Here is a 15,547-nt window from a genome sequence, read left to right on the forward strand (position 1 = left end):
AGTACAAAGAGACAATACGAGCTTAGATCAGAAAGGAAAATTAATTGAGGTTGATTCATTCATTGGCTGTAAAGTTTGCTAAAAGAAAACGTAAATCAGAACATAAGAAACAGACAGAAAGCTCTATACACCTATGTTTCACTACGAATATCTGATCAGCAATGATGAATTTTCATACATGATAGTATTGCTTACAAAATCATCCAAGCAAAAAAGAAAGGGGTAAAAGAAGCCGTTGTTGGATGGGTATGCCATCTTAACAATCTTGTTCATGCAATCACCTTCCATAGCCTTGAATGAAACAGCAACTTTTCTTAGCTTAGTCTTCTAGGAAGAAATCCAGCACCTAGAATAACAACATCCATTTCATATGCATCAAGAACTGTTAAGAGTTAAAACAAGAAGAGGGAATCAAAAGAAAGTAAATATGCTGTGAGATACACCCCAGAACAAAATGTTAAGGTTACCATAGCTACAATACCAATGAGAATATTATGTTAGACTAGCTACAATACCAAGATGAAATGAAAACAACAATTACAAAGCAATGCAGATGATTGCAGGGAGGTCATCATCCATTTTCCACTTTCAAGCACTGCCCCCACAAAGAATGTATCAGCATAAAACAAAGCACAAAAGATGGGATTTACAATAGAAGCTGCCAGTATGGGGTTCAAGTTTCATAGCTGGGAAGCTAGCATAGTTAAGTGCAAAGCATGGAGAATAAGAACGTCAGAAATTTTTCGTCCAAGCATCTAATTATGAAAATATTTTTAAGCTAAAGACCCTGAAATAAATACATGAAAATCATCACAGTTGTTACTTCAGTCTTGCCACTAATAATCTTTCTTCTGCTACAATAAACAGTGCGCCATTCATACTAGTAATCATGTAAGAGATCCAGGAAACACTGAGGGGGTGAGAATAAGTTGTCAAATGCTTCATATGAGATAGCATTGCATACATAATGCAATAAGAATAATAAAAGAGGAGAAAAGAGAGAGAGAGAGAGAGTAATAAAAAAACTTGGGATTCTGCGATGCTGGTTTATGGAGAAAAGCCAAGTCATAGCTAAGCAAACGATTTGGAGAAACTAAAAAAATGTTATGAAGTTTACCTGACTGAAGGATCACTAACTTCAGAGCTTGACCTCTACATCAACTCCAGCAGGAATGTCTAGTTGCATCAACGAATCGATTGTTTGTGCAGTTGGGTACAGAATATCTATAAGACGTTGGTGGGTTCGGATCTCGAAATGGAACCTTGCATCCTTGTGCACATGGGGGGATTTAAGAACACAGTATACACGCTTCTTGGTTGGTAATGGCACAGGACCCATGGTCTTTGCATTGGTGGTCCTTGCAGCATCCATTATCTGCTTGCAGGAGTCCTCGATCAATTTGACCCAAAAAGATCTTAGTTTGATTCTAATTTTCTGCTTCGGTGCCATCTAAAAACACAAGCAACATAGAGACAAAATGAAAACTCCGCACTTAACTATATGCATGAAGTTTTATAGAGTGATTACATAGTGCAGGACGGAAAAATAATAGACCATAAACAATGAGGGTCATTCAGTCTTCAATTGACCCCAGACAAAGATATTTGAACAAGAATTCTTACTCGGAAGCATGTATATCAAAGAAAGGCTTCCATTTGAAGCAAAGCTCAAGTCTTTTGAAAACAACAGTCTATAAAATTAACCCCCAGAAATAACCAAAGTTTAGTATTCACTATTTAGTACACGTAATATTCCCTACAGTATGTACACCAGCCAAGAGAAACTCCATATCATCTAAGCTTCCATGAGCAGCCAGATGGAGACATTCCTTCTTACTTAGCACAGAATAATATGTGTTGCGAGTAAAAAATTTTCACCATGGAAACAAGCAACGAATAAGATTACGAAAACATGGAATCATGAAAAGGAGCCACCATTTGATTCATTGAATTGAAGATCGAAATAAATAGAAAATCAAATCAAATATCTAAGTGTTCTATTATCTTGGCTACCCCAAATATTAATACAACACCACAAAATTACTCATAGAGTAAATGGAAGAATTCCCCAACAGATACAAGCTTCATAATTTTGCAATGCTAATTCTTTAATTTCCTCTATATAATGTAAGAAAGGTAAAATGATAAGGCAGATAGAAATATGTAAATATATTACCTTGTCTGCATCTGCAGCAATACTGACTGACTGAGAACTAGGTGTCTCAGAACCTTCAACCTACAAGATTCAAGATTAGCAAGTGAATTGAGTAAGACTAAGTAATTTCTCACTACGGGAAACCGAACAGAAAATTGAAAAACTTGTCATAATTGAAAGAAAAACAAATGATAACTTTACGAGAGAGAGAGACATATAGAGACCTGGAAGGTATCAGAATAAGGTGCATCGAGGGTATCTGGAAGTGGGTCTAGAGTGGTTTGAGAATCCAAAGCTTCAGGAGCAGCAAAAACCCTACTTGTTGAAAGGGAGGGTATAAGGGTGGTGTTCGTCTTGAAGGCATTGTTGTTAAGAGAAAAGGAAGAGAGCTTTGTTGTTTTACAAGGAAATGAAAGAGGAGTCGAGATTGTAAGAGAAGGGATTGATGTTAATGTTGCAGTGATTGAATTTACTACAGCCATTACTTCTTCTTCAACCTCTTCTTCTTCTTCTTCTGGTTATTATTTTTGGATGTGCGAACCTTTTCCTAGCTGCTTTGGTGGATTATCCAATTATTTTCCAATTTTCATATATATAATTATTATTTTTCTTTTGTTTGGGCTGGACTAAAAGCCCACACTGCACATGAACTTTGTTCTTTTCTGTAGGCTTTGCTTGGGGTTGGGCCTTATATTAGAAATCGAGGACAAGAGTTTACAAGGTCCAAAAAATAATAATAAAGATTGTATAATGATTTTTTTAATATTAAAGAAATCTTTTTCATCAAAATTAAGAGAAATAAATGATAATAGATAGCTACGAGTTGGGTTTCTATTATATTTATATCTTATTCGTTGTACGCTATGTAAGAAAAACTAGATATTTATATAATATTCAATGAAATTATAAATATTCTATATATATTAAACAATGATTAAATTATAATAGCTTCTCTGAAAATAAGATGGAGTGTTACTGGATTTGACAACCAATTCAAATTTGTTCTTATTGTAAGGGAAAGTGTGGTTTTATTTTCAGCCATTTAATTATTTTTTAATGATGTGTCAAAAAAATATACAACATAAATGGGCCCAAGCCACACACACATACGTACTAGATTATTATTCCAGATTAATTTATTTAATATAAATAAATATTTATATATTATTAAATTGTTTTTTATTAAAAAAAAAAATTAAATTGTATAGAAGTTGACCCGATATGTCTCAATCAACTTGACAGATTTGAAGGAACCCTGAAAAATTGTTAGAAACATAATTTGACCACGAAAATAATTCAAGATGACATGTTTTTTTTTTAAAAAAAAACATTGAGATGAAAATATATTGGATCGACCCGGGTCAACTTGTCAAATCCGTAACCCGGATTATAAAACTATAATAACTGCATAGAAAGCAAATCAAAATCAAATAAGAAATCTGATTTCCAATTAAACTAATATTGAATGATGAAATTGAAAAAAAAATCAATAAAAAAAAGAAATAAAAAAACAAACAACTTAATTCAACTCGGGTTAACCTGTCAAAGCTGCAACCCAGGTCATGTGATAAGGATAACTCCATAGAAAAAAAATAAAAAAAAATTATGAAACTCAATTCTCAATCAATTCAATATTGAAGGATAAAATTGAAAAAAAAATATCAATTAAAAAAAACCTAAATCAACCCGGGTTAAACAACCAAACTTGTGACCTAAATAATGAGACTGAGATAACATAAAAAAATAAAAAATATGAAGCCTAATTTCAAATCAATAAAATGTTGAATGATAAAATTAAAAAAAATTAACAAAAAAAGGACAAACAAAACCCTAGTTAACCCGCAACTCGGAATAAACAATTATGATATTGAAGGATGATATTAAAAAAGATTAAAAAAAAATGAGACAAAGATAACTTTATAGAAAGAAAAATAGAAAAAAATTATGAAGCGTAATTCCAAATCAACTAAATGTTGAAGGATAAAATTAAAATTAAAATAAAAAAATGATCTAACTTAACCTGCCAAACTCGTAAGCTGGGTCAAGAGATTAGGATAACTTCATAGAAAGTAAATAAAAAAATAATTTAAGTCAACCCTAATCAACCTGTCAAACTCGCGACCAAGATTTTAAGACTATGATAACCCAATAGAAAGTAAATAAAAACACATTATGAAGCCTAATTTTCAATAAATCTATTGTTGAAAGTTGAATTTTTTTTTTTAAATACAATCTAAGAACATGACACAATAAAACGACTCCAGTCTACATGAGTTAATTCATAAAACACGTGATCAGAGTCATAAAATTGGGATAACATCATAGAGAGCAAATTAAAATAAATCATGAAACCTAATTCATAACCAACTTAATATTGAAGGATAAAATTAAAAAAAATACAAATTAAAAAAAGACAAAAAAACCCAAGTCAACTGGGTTAACCGTCAAACCCGCGACTCGAGTCATGAAATCAAGATAACCTCATAAAAAATAAACTAAAATAAATCATGAAGTTTAATTCATAATCAACCTAATATTGAAAGATGAAATTGAAAAAATAAATCAATTAAAAAAAGACAAGAAAAAATCGAGTTCACCAAGTTAACCCACCAAACCCGTGACACAGATTATGAGACCAAGTTAACCATGTATAAAGCAAAGCACAATAAATTATAAAGCTTAATCTTCAATAACCTAAATGTTGAAGTATGAAATTAGAAAAAGAAATATAGATTTAGAAAGGAAAAATAAATACTATTGAAATGAATAGTATTTTGTGAGGTGATGAGCAGTAAAAACATCATCTCTTTTATTATATAATATAATATTAGAAGAGAAAGAGAATAGAAGAAGAACTGAAAAATAACAAAGCTTAAAACTACCTTATTACAAACTTACAAAATCCTGCTCTAAATGCAATTTTAATTGATATTCAATTATTATTTTACCCGTTCGTTGTTATAAATTGAATAATGTTTTTAATAAAATAAAAAATATATATAGGTTTTTTCAATATATTTTTTGATATAAAAAAATTCTTAATCATAAATTAAAATGTTTATATGCATATCTAATTAATTAAATTGATATTTGATCAAGATATAATTAAAATTAAGATTAAATAATTTTTTTATTTAATCAAATAATTATCCATGCTAGTATAAAGGTAAAAATAAAGTCATCAATGAAAGTAAATAGAATAAAATTATGAATCTCATCTATAAAACAACTCAATGTTAAATGGCAAAACTAAAAAAAAAAAGTTAAAACCAGTCTAATGATGAAGGATAAAGAAAAAATATCATTTTAAAAAAAATTCCAAAGTAAATTCAACAAATAATATCAAATAAAAAGAACCGAGATAACCCAGGTCATTTTAAAAATAAATGAAAAATTCTACAGAAAGCAAATAAATAAAAATAATAAAGCTCAATCTCCAATTGAATAAATTCTAAAGTCTGAAATTGAAAAAACATGAGATTAAAAAAGGCAAAAAAAACTAAGACAACCCGGAAGAACCTCTTAAACCTGAGGTAATATCTAAAACTTGAAACTCGTGAAAACCTAAGAACCAAATTTAAAAATTATCTCAAACAAAACAAATAGCAATAAAAAAAATAAGAACCAAATTTAAAAGATGAAAAAATTGAAGGATGAAATTAAAAAATAATTTTAATTATTATAAATTATTCTAAATAAAATAAATAGTAATAAAAATAAATATGAACCAAATCCGAAAGAAATAAAAAAATGAAGGGCTAATTTAAAGTTTTGAAGAGGCAGGTGCGAAAATCAAGGATGAGAGAGAAAAGAAAAAAAAGATCTTCAAAGCCAAAATGAATGGCATTTGGCCATACACATCGCCTCATAATAGAGAAGATGCCTAAATGATTCAAACGCTGACGTAAAAGACGACATTTAACCACCGGACAACAACGCATGCGCCGCCCATGCACTAACGTGTGAAACACATCAACAACTTATTTTTTAAATATTTTTTGTATATATTAAATTACTAGATTTCCCATAAACTAACTTCATAATAATAATAACAATAAAAACCATAAGTGCAAATACAAAAATGTCCACGTGCGTAAGTAATAAAAATTTCCACTTTTAAGAGCATGTAAAATCAAAAGAATGTTATTGCCTCTTTTAAATTTGACAATGACAAATGAACCATTATGAAATTACTTAATTACAAGCAATAACATGTATTTTGGTTATGTTTTTTAAGGGTCAAATGGGTTTTTCACCCCATAACTCGAAAAAACCATCCACTTGTTTTGTTCTTTTGCTTTAATCACTTATTTTTTAATTTCATTTTCCTCAAACAAATTAATCTAAATTGGCCTACAAATTGGTCATATAAAGGCTAAATCAATAGAAAAAAAAAGAGGATGAAAAAAGAAGACTTATTATATTTTGCATTTTATAGAAAATTATAGTATGCCAAAATTATTTTTTATTATGGTTAGAAATATTCGTGGATACTTAATTTGCTTGACAATTTCAAAGAAGCATTTCCACATCAACTCAGTACATTCATTAAAAAAAATTCAGTTATCCCCAAACTTCAAATAAATAAATAAATAATTGATTATGAAATGGAAAGTAATTTAACTGTATAATAATTGAATGTTTTCGTTTTTAATTTCTGAAACGACAAACTTGTGCAAAACGCACAGTTCCAACAACCAATTCTCTCAACGCTCATCAGAAGACAGAGGTTGAGAGCCATAAGTATATATAATCCAAGGCAACATCTTTTCAGTTTCAGCTAAAGAAAGCCAGCATAACCGCCTTTTTTTTTAACCTCCCATCATCTTATTTATGAACCAGTTCTAAGCCCATTTAAGAAAGCAAAATCTATTTCTCTGGGTTTAGCAAAACTTTCATGACTGACCTTTCTGTCTTGAATTCTAATAATCTCTAATTCAATCTTTGCACTTGTTCTTGTTCTCTCTCTCTCTCTCTCTCTCTCTCTCTATATATATATATATATATATATATACACACGAGCAGTGGAGTTTTTTCTTTCTTTAAAGTAGCATGCAACACTCTTTATTAGCTTAGTAATGTCCTACTTAAATTTGAGTTCCTTAGGAACAGTAGGACTCTACCACCACGCTCCCTTATTTATTAGGCTCACCTGTTCTCACAACCTTCACCGAAACCAACAAGATTCAGTCTTAAACAACCAGCTTGTTTTAGTTAGCGCATGCACGTACGTCGAGGAGATCAGGGAATTAAAACAGCAAGAATTATTCATGGGAAAGTCTGTTAACGTTGGTGGAGGTTTTCTTGTGGTTTTGCTGTGTTTTTTAGGTTGTTTACAGGTGGGCTTAGCACAAAGCAGTGCGAATGCGAAACGTATAGCTATTAGTTGGGATGATATGAAGATGAATAAGCGTGGTGCAAGAGTGAGTTCTAAATATGATTTTAATGGAAGCCGAGTAATTGTAGTTGACAAGAATGGCGGAGCAGATTCGTTAACAGTTCAAGGTGCAATCGACCTGGTGCCTCAATATAACACTCAAAGAGTTAAAATTTACATTCTTCCAGGGATTTACAGGTTTGCAGAACTTCTTTTTTTCCTAATTGGAACCGGAAATATAGAGTTTTGAAACATGCTCCACTCTTTTTGCAGTTAGTGCTATTTTTTTGTGGGGGTGTTAAGTGGACAGGACACACGATCGTGGCAGGGCAACGTGGGTTCTTTATTAGTTATTTAGGGGGTAGTTACTGCTTACACTTGCATGCATATGCATATCTTGACCTGATTTAAAATCTCCAGCAGTTGATAGATGATCAGATTTTGATCAAGTGAAATATGCAGGGAGAAGGTACTGGTGCCTAGAACCAAGCCGTATATCTCAATGATCGGAGACCAAAATCGTGTTTGTGACACTATTATTTCTTGGAACAACAAGGCTTCAGATGCAGATAGCAATGGCACTGCTCTTGGAACATATAGATCAGCATCAGTCACCATAGAATCTGATTATTTCTGCGCAACCGGTATCACCTTTGAGGTAATTAATTAATTAATTAACGTCCATCCGCCTACCCTGCAGCCTTGGCATTTGATTTTGCAGCTTTCCTTCTCTCTTTTTTATGCACTTTGATTGTATAAGGGGTAATTAATTTGATATGGGGTTGATGACAGAATACAGTAGTAGCAGAGCCCGGAGGACAGGGAATGCAAGCAGTAGCAATGAGAGTTTCTAGTAAAAAAGCATTTTTCTATAAAGTTAGAGTCTTGGGTGCTCAAGACACTCTCTTAGATGAGACTGGAACGCATTACTTCTACAAGTGTCACATCCAAGGAAGTATTGACTTCATATTCGGCAGAGCAAAATCACTGTTTCAGGTTATATGACCTAGAGAGCCATTTATACAAGTTCCCTTCCTGTTCTTGAAGGTTGTGGTAAACGAGATTTATTGTTTTGAAACAGGATTGTGTCCTTCAATCAACGGCTAAAAAATCTGGAGCAATTGCAGCTCACCACAGGGATTCACCTAATGAGGACACGGGTTTCTCTTTCGTAGGCTGCGTGATCAATGGAACTGGCAAAATTCTGCTAGGAAGAGCTTGGGGAAACTATTCAAGGACGATATATTCATACTGTTATCTCAACGATATTATAGATCCTTCAGGATGGAGTGACTGGAACTATCCATACAGGCAAAAGTATATATATATAGATATATAAACTCTTCTTATGTTTAAGTTTTTTGCAATCGTTCTGTTTAGAGATTCAAGGAATTCAACACACAACTTGAACGAATTTCACAAACATGCAGGACTGTGGTTTTTGGAGAATACGAGTGCAGTGGAGGAGGAACAAACGCAGGAGGTCGAGTGCCATGGTTAAAGCCGCTCAAGTACGAGGATGCAAGACCTTACTTGGACATAGGATTCATAGGTGGAGAACAATGGCTTAAACTATAGTTACGCCTACCAATTCATTATTCTTTACCAATTTTATTCTTTAAAAATATATTTATGCAAATGGCTATAATCAAGCACGACTGTCAAGTTACAGCCAGTATGATAGGTGTTCTTCCTTTCCAAACCCACCTTCATTTTCCAACTTGAAATCAAGCAAAATGCTTATATTAAAAGTTGAGCAAGGATTGAAACATTTCGCAACTTTTCGGGGGAAAACAGAACTAGAAACAACTAATTATTTGATATTACAAGAGCCGAAGGTTTGGTAGATGATGCAACTTACAAGCGAGAATCACAAAAGCATGAACCACCAAGGGAGCCGAATCAATTAGAGGGCTTCTGACCAAAGTAATCTTTAACTCCAATCCCAATTATACAACCACTTACAACGGAAATCTTACAAATCTAAGATAATTCCTGTACATCTATGGACGTGGACGTGGACGTGGAGGTAAGAAGGGTTGAGAAGCAGCGATTCTCCTGTTATTATTTACAAGCATCCTGACCACCAAATGAGAACTATCCACAATTCCACGTTAGCTATAACCAGCAGCACCATGACAATTTAGAGATGATGCAGTCAGAGCTCATTTTAAACATCTTATGCCATCACTTCCATGAGTTCTGTAGTTTTACTATTCTTCTCAGAAGTCTCCGAGACTTCCACATCTATCTTGTCAGCACAGTCATTAACATCACCAACTACTTCAACCTGACCATTGCCCTGAACTTCATCATCACCTGCAACTTCACCTTTACCATGACTGATATTGATGTCTTCACAACCATCCTTGTTGCCTATGGAACCTGGTGTTGGAGGCATCACACGGTCAACACATTCCGTGGCTTCAAGATGGCTATCAGAACCACTTAACAGAGCAAACTCAGGTTTTCTCTCTTCAATAGTATTAGGTTTAGCACTGGTAGGAACTTCGACACAAGACATAGCAACAAGATCAGATACCAGGTCCTTGTTAATCATCAAGGAAATGGATGTTTTTGTTTCAGGGCTAGTTGTAGCCGATATGGCTGAGAGTATGTCAGGTTTTGCCTGAATATCAATCCACTGATTGCCCACCCAATCTCTGGAAATTCGTACATCCTTTTTGTGCATGTCCAAAAATAAGTTTTCACCTGATACCACAACAGTTTATCATACAGCTAACAGGAAGACAAGGGGAAAATTACAAAAAAGATAATATAAAAGGATGGGTACAAATAGTAAGTGCTTCACATTAAATTCTTAAAAAGCAAACCTGGAAAGTAAACTTGCAGAACATCACCACCATTGTTATCGATTTTAGTTACTACACCTTCCCACCACCCATCGCTCCACCATGCATCCACTGCAGACCCAACTTCGAGAGCAGGGTCTGTTTGTTCATTCGGAGGAGGGGCTGGTCGCATTGTTGGGCGGCCTAAGCGCCTCATGCCAAGTTTATCAGCCACAGCCAATTTGAAAGCTGGGACCCATTCCTACAATTGAGAGAGTAATTCAACCTCCTTGTCAAAAGAAAAATACAAGATACATGTAACACATGTTGCAGGGACATATCCATTGTTAGAGATAATCTGTTGGACTGCACCTATTATTTGAGAATCATGAATGGAACTTTTTACAATGAAGCATGAATGCATCCGAAACTACCACTCAGTAATGATTAAAAAATCGCATCAAAGCTTATGAACAAGGTATGCCCTAACAATTTCTCTAACAATCTGAATTGACCTGGACGTTAACTTCTTTGAGAATTTCCAGACATCAATCCAACCAGGAACAGAAATAGTTCATCTTTAATTACAATAAACTCCAATGCTACTACACCATTATCTAGTTTTCTATATAGAGTTCAAGTCAGGTGGTATAAATCTAAAGAGAGTGCTTAATGATGCCTAAGCATACCTCAAGATTGCCATACTCATCTTCATCCTGCACATCATCATATTGTATTTTTATCTGTTTTCGAGACACCTGCAAGACTGTACACCTGAACCAGCAACCCCGTATACCACTATCTTGGCACAACAGCTCAATCTTTTGATCAACCTTAAATAGATGGCTATACCAACCATATCTTAAGTTCAGGTATGACGAGTCAAAAGCCATAATCTGACTACCAGAAACTCCAACTCCTAAATGATCTGTCACAAATGCTTCAGACACACTGCCGCTTCTGGTCCTCTTGGCTCCCAGCTTTATGTTCTCGCTTGGATTCAATACTTCATCTTCTTCAGTTAGTCCACAGGCTATGCGCTCAGCCCCTAGAAAGGCTTTGGAATTCAAACAAGAGAGAATAGGTTGATCAAAATAGCCACGCAATTTACTCAAATCAAAGGGCTTTACTTTTTTGCTTCTAAATTGCCTAAAGCACAAATGTATTCTCGTTGATAAAGCATCAGGAAAAGCAGCAAAACATTCCTCATAATGTTCACGAGTTAAGACTATGGCAGGACCATCAACACACTCTGCACTTATGACTTGTGAATAAGGTGTGATAAAAACTTCTTGTGGGTGAGCATTTCTTAGAGGAACTACACCCTTGACTTCCTCACTGTGGTGAAACCACCTCACTTTTACTTTTTTCTGTCCCCTCTTGTCTTCATACATATCTTCCAAGTAAGCAAGATAATGATTCTGTCCTTTAGCCATGACAAAGACAAACGATTGGATCTGCAAATGGAAAAATGAGCTAAAACTCAGGATAGCCAATGAAATTCAAATAGTGAGTGGAAAATATTTGCATGCCTTCTAAAGAAAAGATAGCAGGTCAGACACACATCTCAGCAGAGAAGGTAAAAAGAAAATAAAAATAATCTGTGAAGTGGATAAGGCACATCAAGCTATTAACATACAAGGGAAATAGAATTTGCATTTGCGATCATATAGTTTATAACGCATCTCACCTTCCAAATCAGTCAAATTTAGAAAAACACTTCTACAAGTGAATCGTACACATCTTAGAATCACATCTCATAATTACAATCTAAAACCAGTCCTCTTCCTACTTTCAAGTTATTTCTGAAAAAATAAAAAAGACCTAGAGACTTCATTGTTTTTCAATAGTCGTCTGCTTCAGATTTCCCTCCAGAGGCCATTTTCTCGATCAGCTTGCAAGGTCATGTTCGAAAGTGGTTCCAGTGTTAGACAAAATATTCCAGCAACAGTTTCAATCAATTGATCATTTACACTTGGAATTATGCCTCTACATTGAACTAGTGAAATTGAAAAGCCAAGTTTCTAGTACAGATAAGGAAGTTTCATCAGGGAGACAAATGAGCCTAGCCCATGCATGTAAAACAACTCAACTCCTCCTTTCCCGTTTTAATTGACAATGAATGCTTACTGCTATTGTAGTGGCATTCCTGCAGAATGCAGGATAATGCTTCAGTTGTTTCCCACATGTCCATGCAATGCCTGACCACACGATGTCTGAATCATGTCCACTGGGATTTTTCAAAAGACAGCCCTGCAATTCACATATAGAGATACATCAAAGCATTAATATTAGAATGATACAGATATGTGCCAAGAAAAAGTATATTCAGCATCTTACCTGCATATGTTGACCACCAAGCCCATTTACTGATTCTACACCTTGTAGTGTTTCTGTTATTAAAAGTGCACATATTAAATCTTGCTGAGAAAGTGTAAAATAATTGTACCAGATAAAATAAAGAACTAGTTTCCATGATGCTGTGCATAATTGTTCCAGAAAATACTGCCAGAATCTTGCAATAAATCAAATCCATATGGTGCTTGTTCCAAATGCAACCTGAAGACACTGGTGCTTTGTGTTCAGCAGCCTTCATGCCTCCAGGCTGCATTTGATAGGGCTTATCATACATTCTAGTTAATAAAAATATCAACAAATTGAATAAATCTGAAGGTTGTAAAAGATAGCACGCCGACCAGCCTCCTGTAGGAGACAATTAATAAATAATGCACCTAAGGCTAGTTCAGAAAGATTTCAATTGCAAATTATCAGAAATGAGGTTCTAATCTATAAACATTAAAGAAGAAGAAAGTTAATAACCTTATACATGACCAGTAAGGAAGATAATTTTAAAAAGAAAGGAGGAACAAGGATATAAAATAACAACCAAACCATGATACATTAAGCATTACTCATACTAGACCAAAAGTAATTGACCATTGATCAATGGCCTAAATATATAATTTCATACATAGTATTGCATTGAAGATCAATAATAGCAAGTTATCATATAATATATCAATGACAGCTTACATGTGACACAAAACACATTGAGAAAATACATAAAGCATTACTCATACAAGACCAAAGGTAATTGGACCAAGTACATAACGTTTCATACACAATATCACATTGGAAATCTATTATAGCAAGTTATCCTATAATATATCAATGACAGGATACATGTAACACCAAACACATGGAGAAAACAAAAAAAATGCAGAACAATAAAAATACATACTGGATCCATCACCCTGTACATGCTGCTTTGATAGCATTGATGTAAGCCAATCCACAACCTCCCTTCTTGACCTCCACTTGAAACCAGCATGAATGGAATTTTCAGCACCGTAAACCTGCACAAACTCCTCAGCAACCACATAGAACATATGCCTAACACTCCGCTCAGTTCCCACAACGGCAATGATAGATTCTCCGGCAGAATCCTTCAGGAAATAGTGAACCACACGATTTCCACGCTCCTGCGAAATAAACTGCTCTTTCCACTCCACAAAACAGTGACCACTTCCAGTCATTTTGACAGACAGCACCAAGAGAAGAGTATAATCAACCCTGATTACACAGCTGGAAGATGAATTTGCTCGGTGGAGATGGAAAAGGGTCGAAAACCCACTTGAATTATGGCCACAATCACTGCAATCTTTCAAACTAAAGGTGAATTATTGCCCTGAAGTCCATGAATTATCTACCCAAAAGTGATACACCTCAAACAAAAAAAAAGTGGGTATCTCACACAAGTACAAAACTACAGTTTAAGGAACTAAAATCAGATTACAAAGCTAGGGAAAATCAACATATACTACAAACGGGGACAGAATATCAAAAACAAACTAACTTGGTTTCTTCAAAATCAATTCTTCGTCAAAAGTCAAAGCAGATTAAGGGTAGCAGCTATCCAAATTGATGGAAACCTAGAACCCACCAAGAAGTTCGAGGTCAAAACTCAAAGAAGTCTACCAAAGAAAAAGTTAGTAGTAGAGAATGCAGCGCAGAAGTGAGAGAAATCTATGGTACGAAGATCTGACAGCAGATGAGTAACCCAGTTGTCGAAACTGAAATCTAATCCTGAAAGCAGCAAAAGCCACCAAGATATGGCTTTGACCGAGTTAAGTAAGAGGATCATCAAAACTATGAAATGGGCATCTCAGTCTGGGCTGGGAAAATGAGTGGTGATAGGATTTGGTAATAATTGAAGAGGAGGACCTTGTGAAGGTGGGTTTTGGAAGGGTTCGAGAGAGAAGTGAAAGGTTGAGGGTTTTGTGGGCTTTCCAGAGCGCAGTACTGGAAGGGAGAGGAGAGAGAAAAGATTAAGAAAATGATCACGAAAGAGGAGAAGAGAGAGTAGAAGAAGAAGCCATTTTTCACGAGTGTTTGAAAGATTTCTAGGGGTTTGGCATGCATATCCACATGGATCCCGTTTGATCTTCTGTCTTTAGAGGTTTTTTAAAAGTATATTTGTTTTTAAAAAATATTAAAGTTATTATATAATTGTAATTATAGTGATTTTCTTAAGGTATCTAGTTTTTTTTTTTTTTTTTATTAAATTGTCATGTGAGAAATGCTTTTTTTTCATTGGGTTCGGGGTGGCTATAGAGAGCAGCTTTTTATTTATAATATAGAATAGAGTAAATACACAATTAAAAAACTATAAGTCTATAAAAAATTTAGCTTTACTGTAATTTTATTATCATAATATAATATAAATAATAAAAAGACAAATTTAATTTTCAGAAAACCAATTATTCTATAAATATAATTTACAAACTGATCAAAATATATGATGAGGTCTAGGTTTTACACAGGACTAGGAGATGTTCCATGTTCCCCTCGAATTCATGTTGCAAAAATGCACCCTTATAGTTTTTTAATAAGAAATTATTTGATGAAAATTTAAAAAAATAGTATTGATAAAATCTAAAAATTCCAAGTAGCTGAGGAATAAGATTTCTGAGTTAGACAAGTAGTTAATCAATTAGTCTTAACAATTTTATCTATTCTTCTTAGTCAATGTGTTTGATAGCATATACTTGATGCTTAGTAGGCCAAGGTAGTTTGTAATTAGTACCTGTAAAAAATTTTCTTTGATGAAGATGAGGACTCTTCGATGTTTAAATAAGTATATTTTTAGAGAGATAAAATACAAGAATATTTTATAGAGAGAGGCTTTGAAAATATATATGCAGTAGATAATGAAGATTGTGA

The 15,547-nt window shown here is 33.9% G+C and overlaps 3 protein-coding genes across 5 annotated transcripts; 1 reads left to right on the forward strand and 2 right to left on the reverse strand.

Annotated features, from left to right (window-relative positions):
* Positions 1 to 29: 29 nt before the first annotated feature.
* On the reverse strand, positions 30 to 2,721 carry LOC112323301 (30S ribosomal protein S10, chloroplastic). 2 transcript variants are annotated; one of them, XM_024604927.2, is made up of 4 exons: positions 2,380 to 2,721; positions 2,177 to 2,236; positions 1,118 to 1,450; positions 30 to 346 (listed from the first exon to the last, which is right to left on the reverse strand). In XM_024604927.2, exons 1-3 carry the CDS (start codon positions 2,635 to 2,637, stop codon positions 1,139 to 1,141), a joined length of 630 nt encoding a protein of 209 aa, XP_024460695.1. In that variant the 5' UTR covers positions 2,638 to 2,721; the 3' UTR covers positions 30 to 346; positions 1,118 to 1,138. The 2 variants fall into 2 exon arrangements, with proteins under 2 accessions (XP_024460695.1, XP_024460700.1); XM_024604932.2 differs by having other exon boundaries at positions 30 to 382.
* Positions 2,722 to 7,042: 4,321 nt separating this feature from the next.
* Positions 7,043 to 9,184, forward strand: LOC112324147 (pectinesterase QRT1). Its single transcript, XM_024585526.2, has 5 exons — positions 7,043 to 7,730; positions 7,995 to 8,190; positions 8,325 to 8,528; positions 8,614 to 8,849; positions 8,963 to 9,184. The coding sequence occupies exons 1-5, from the start codon at positions 7,234 to 7,236 to the stop codon at positions 9,108 to 9,110; spliced, it is 1,281 nt and encodes a 426-aa protein (XP_024441294.2). The 5' UTR covers positions 7,043 to 7,233; the 3' UTR covers positions 9,111 to 9,184.
* Positions 9,185 to 9,312: 128 nt separating this feature from the next.
* Positions 9,313 to 14,780, reverse strand: LOC7487534 (uncharacterized). Of its 2 annotated transcripts, XM_024585516.2 has the most exons (7): positions 14,181 to 14,780; positions 13,566 to 13,993; positions 12,665 to 12,717; positions 12,455 to 12,577; positions 11,014 to 11,781; positions 10,367 to 10,586; positions 9,313 to 10,244 (listed from the first exon to the last, which is right to left on the reverse strand). In XM_024585516.2, exons 2-7 carry the CDS (start codon positions 13,858 to 13,860, stop codon positions 9,712 to 9,714), a joined length of 1,992 nt encoding a protein of 663 aa, XP_024441284.1. In that variant the 5' UTR covers positions 13,861 to 13,993; positions 14,181 to 14,780; the 3' UTR covers positions 9,313 to 9,711. The 2 variants fall into 2 exon arrangements, with proteins under 2 accessions (XP_024441284.1, XP_024441280.1); XM_024585512.2 differs by having other exon boundaries at positions 13,566 to 14,780.
* Positions 14,781 to 15,547: the final 767 nt, after the last annotated feature.

This window comes from Populus trichocarpa, chromosome 1 (assembly GCF_000002775.5).
Source record: "Populus trichocarpa isolate Nisqually-1 chromosome 1, P.trichocarpa_v4.1, whole genome shotgun sequence".
In the NCBI taxonomy this organism is placed as follows: Eukaryota; Viridiplantae; Streptophyta; class Magnoliopsida; order Malpighiales; family Salicaceae; genus Populus; species Populus trichocarpa.

Bases quoted from the DNA above. Each gene is read 5' to 3' on its own strand.
- LOC112323301 (XM_024604927.2), bottom strand. From the start codon at position 2,637: ATGGCTGTAGTAAATTCAATCACTGCAACATTAACATCAATCCCTTCT. The intron at 2,237-2,379 runs GTCTCTATATGT...TGAATCTTGTAG, and splicing joins CTTATTCTGATACCTTCCAG to GTTGAAGGTTCTGAGACACC. The intron at 1,451-2,176 runs GTAATATATTTA...TTGTGTTTTTAG, and splicing joins TTGCTGCAGATGCAGACAAG to ATGGCACCGAAGCAGAAAAT.
- LOC112324147 (XM_024585526.2), top strand. From the start codon at position 7,234: ATGTCCTACTTAAATTTGAGTTCCTTAGGAACAGTAGGACTCTACCAC. The intron at 7,731-7,994 runs GTTTGCAGAACT...TGAAATATGCAG, and splicing joins ATTCTTCCAGGGATTTACAG to GGAGAAGGTACTGGTGCCTA. The intron at 8,850-8,962 runs GTATATATATAT...ACAAACATGCAG, and splicing joins AACTATCCATACAGGCAAAA to GACTGTGGTTTTTGGAGAAT.
- LOC7487534 (XM_024585516.2), bottom strand. From the start codon at position 13,860: ATGACTGGAAGTGGTCACTGTTTTGTGGAGTGGAAAGAGCAGTTTATT. The intron at 12,578-12,664 runs GTAAGATGCTGA...TGTGAATTGCAG, and splicing joins TTGGTGGTCAACATATGCAG to GGCTGTCTTTTGAAAAATCC. The intron at 10,245-10,366 runs GTTTGCTTTTTA...TTGTGGTATCAG, and splicing joins TCTGCAAGTTTACTTTCCAG to GTGAAAACTTATTTTTGGAC.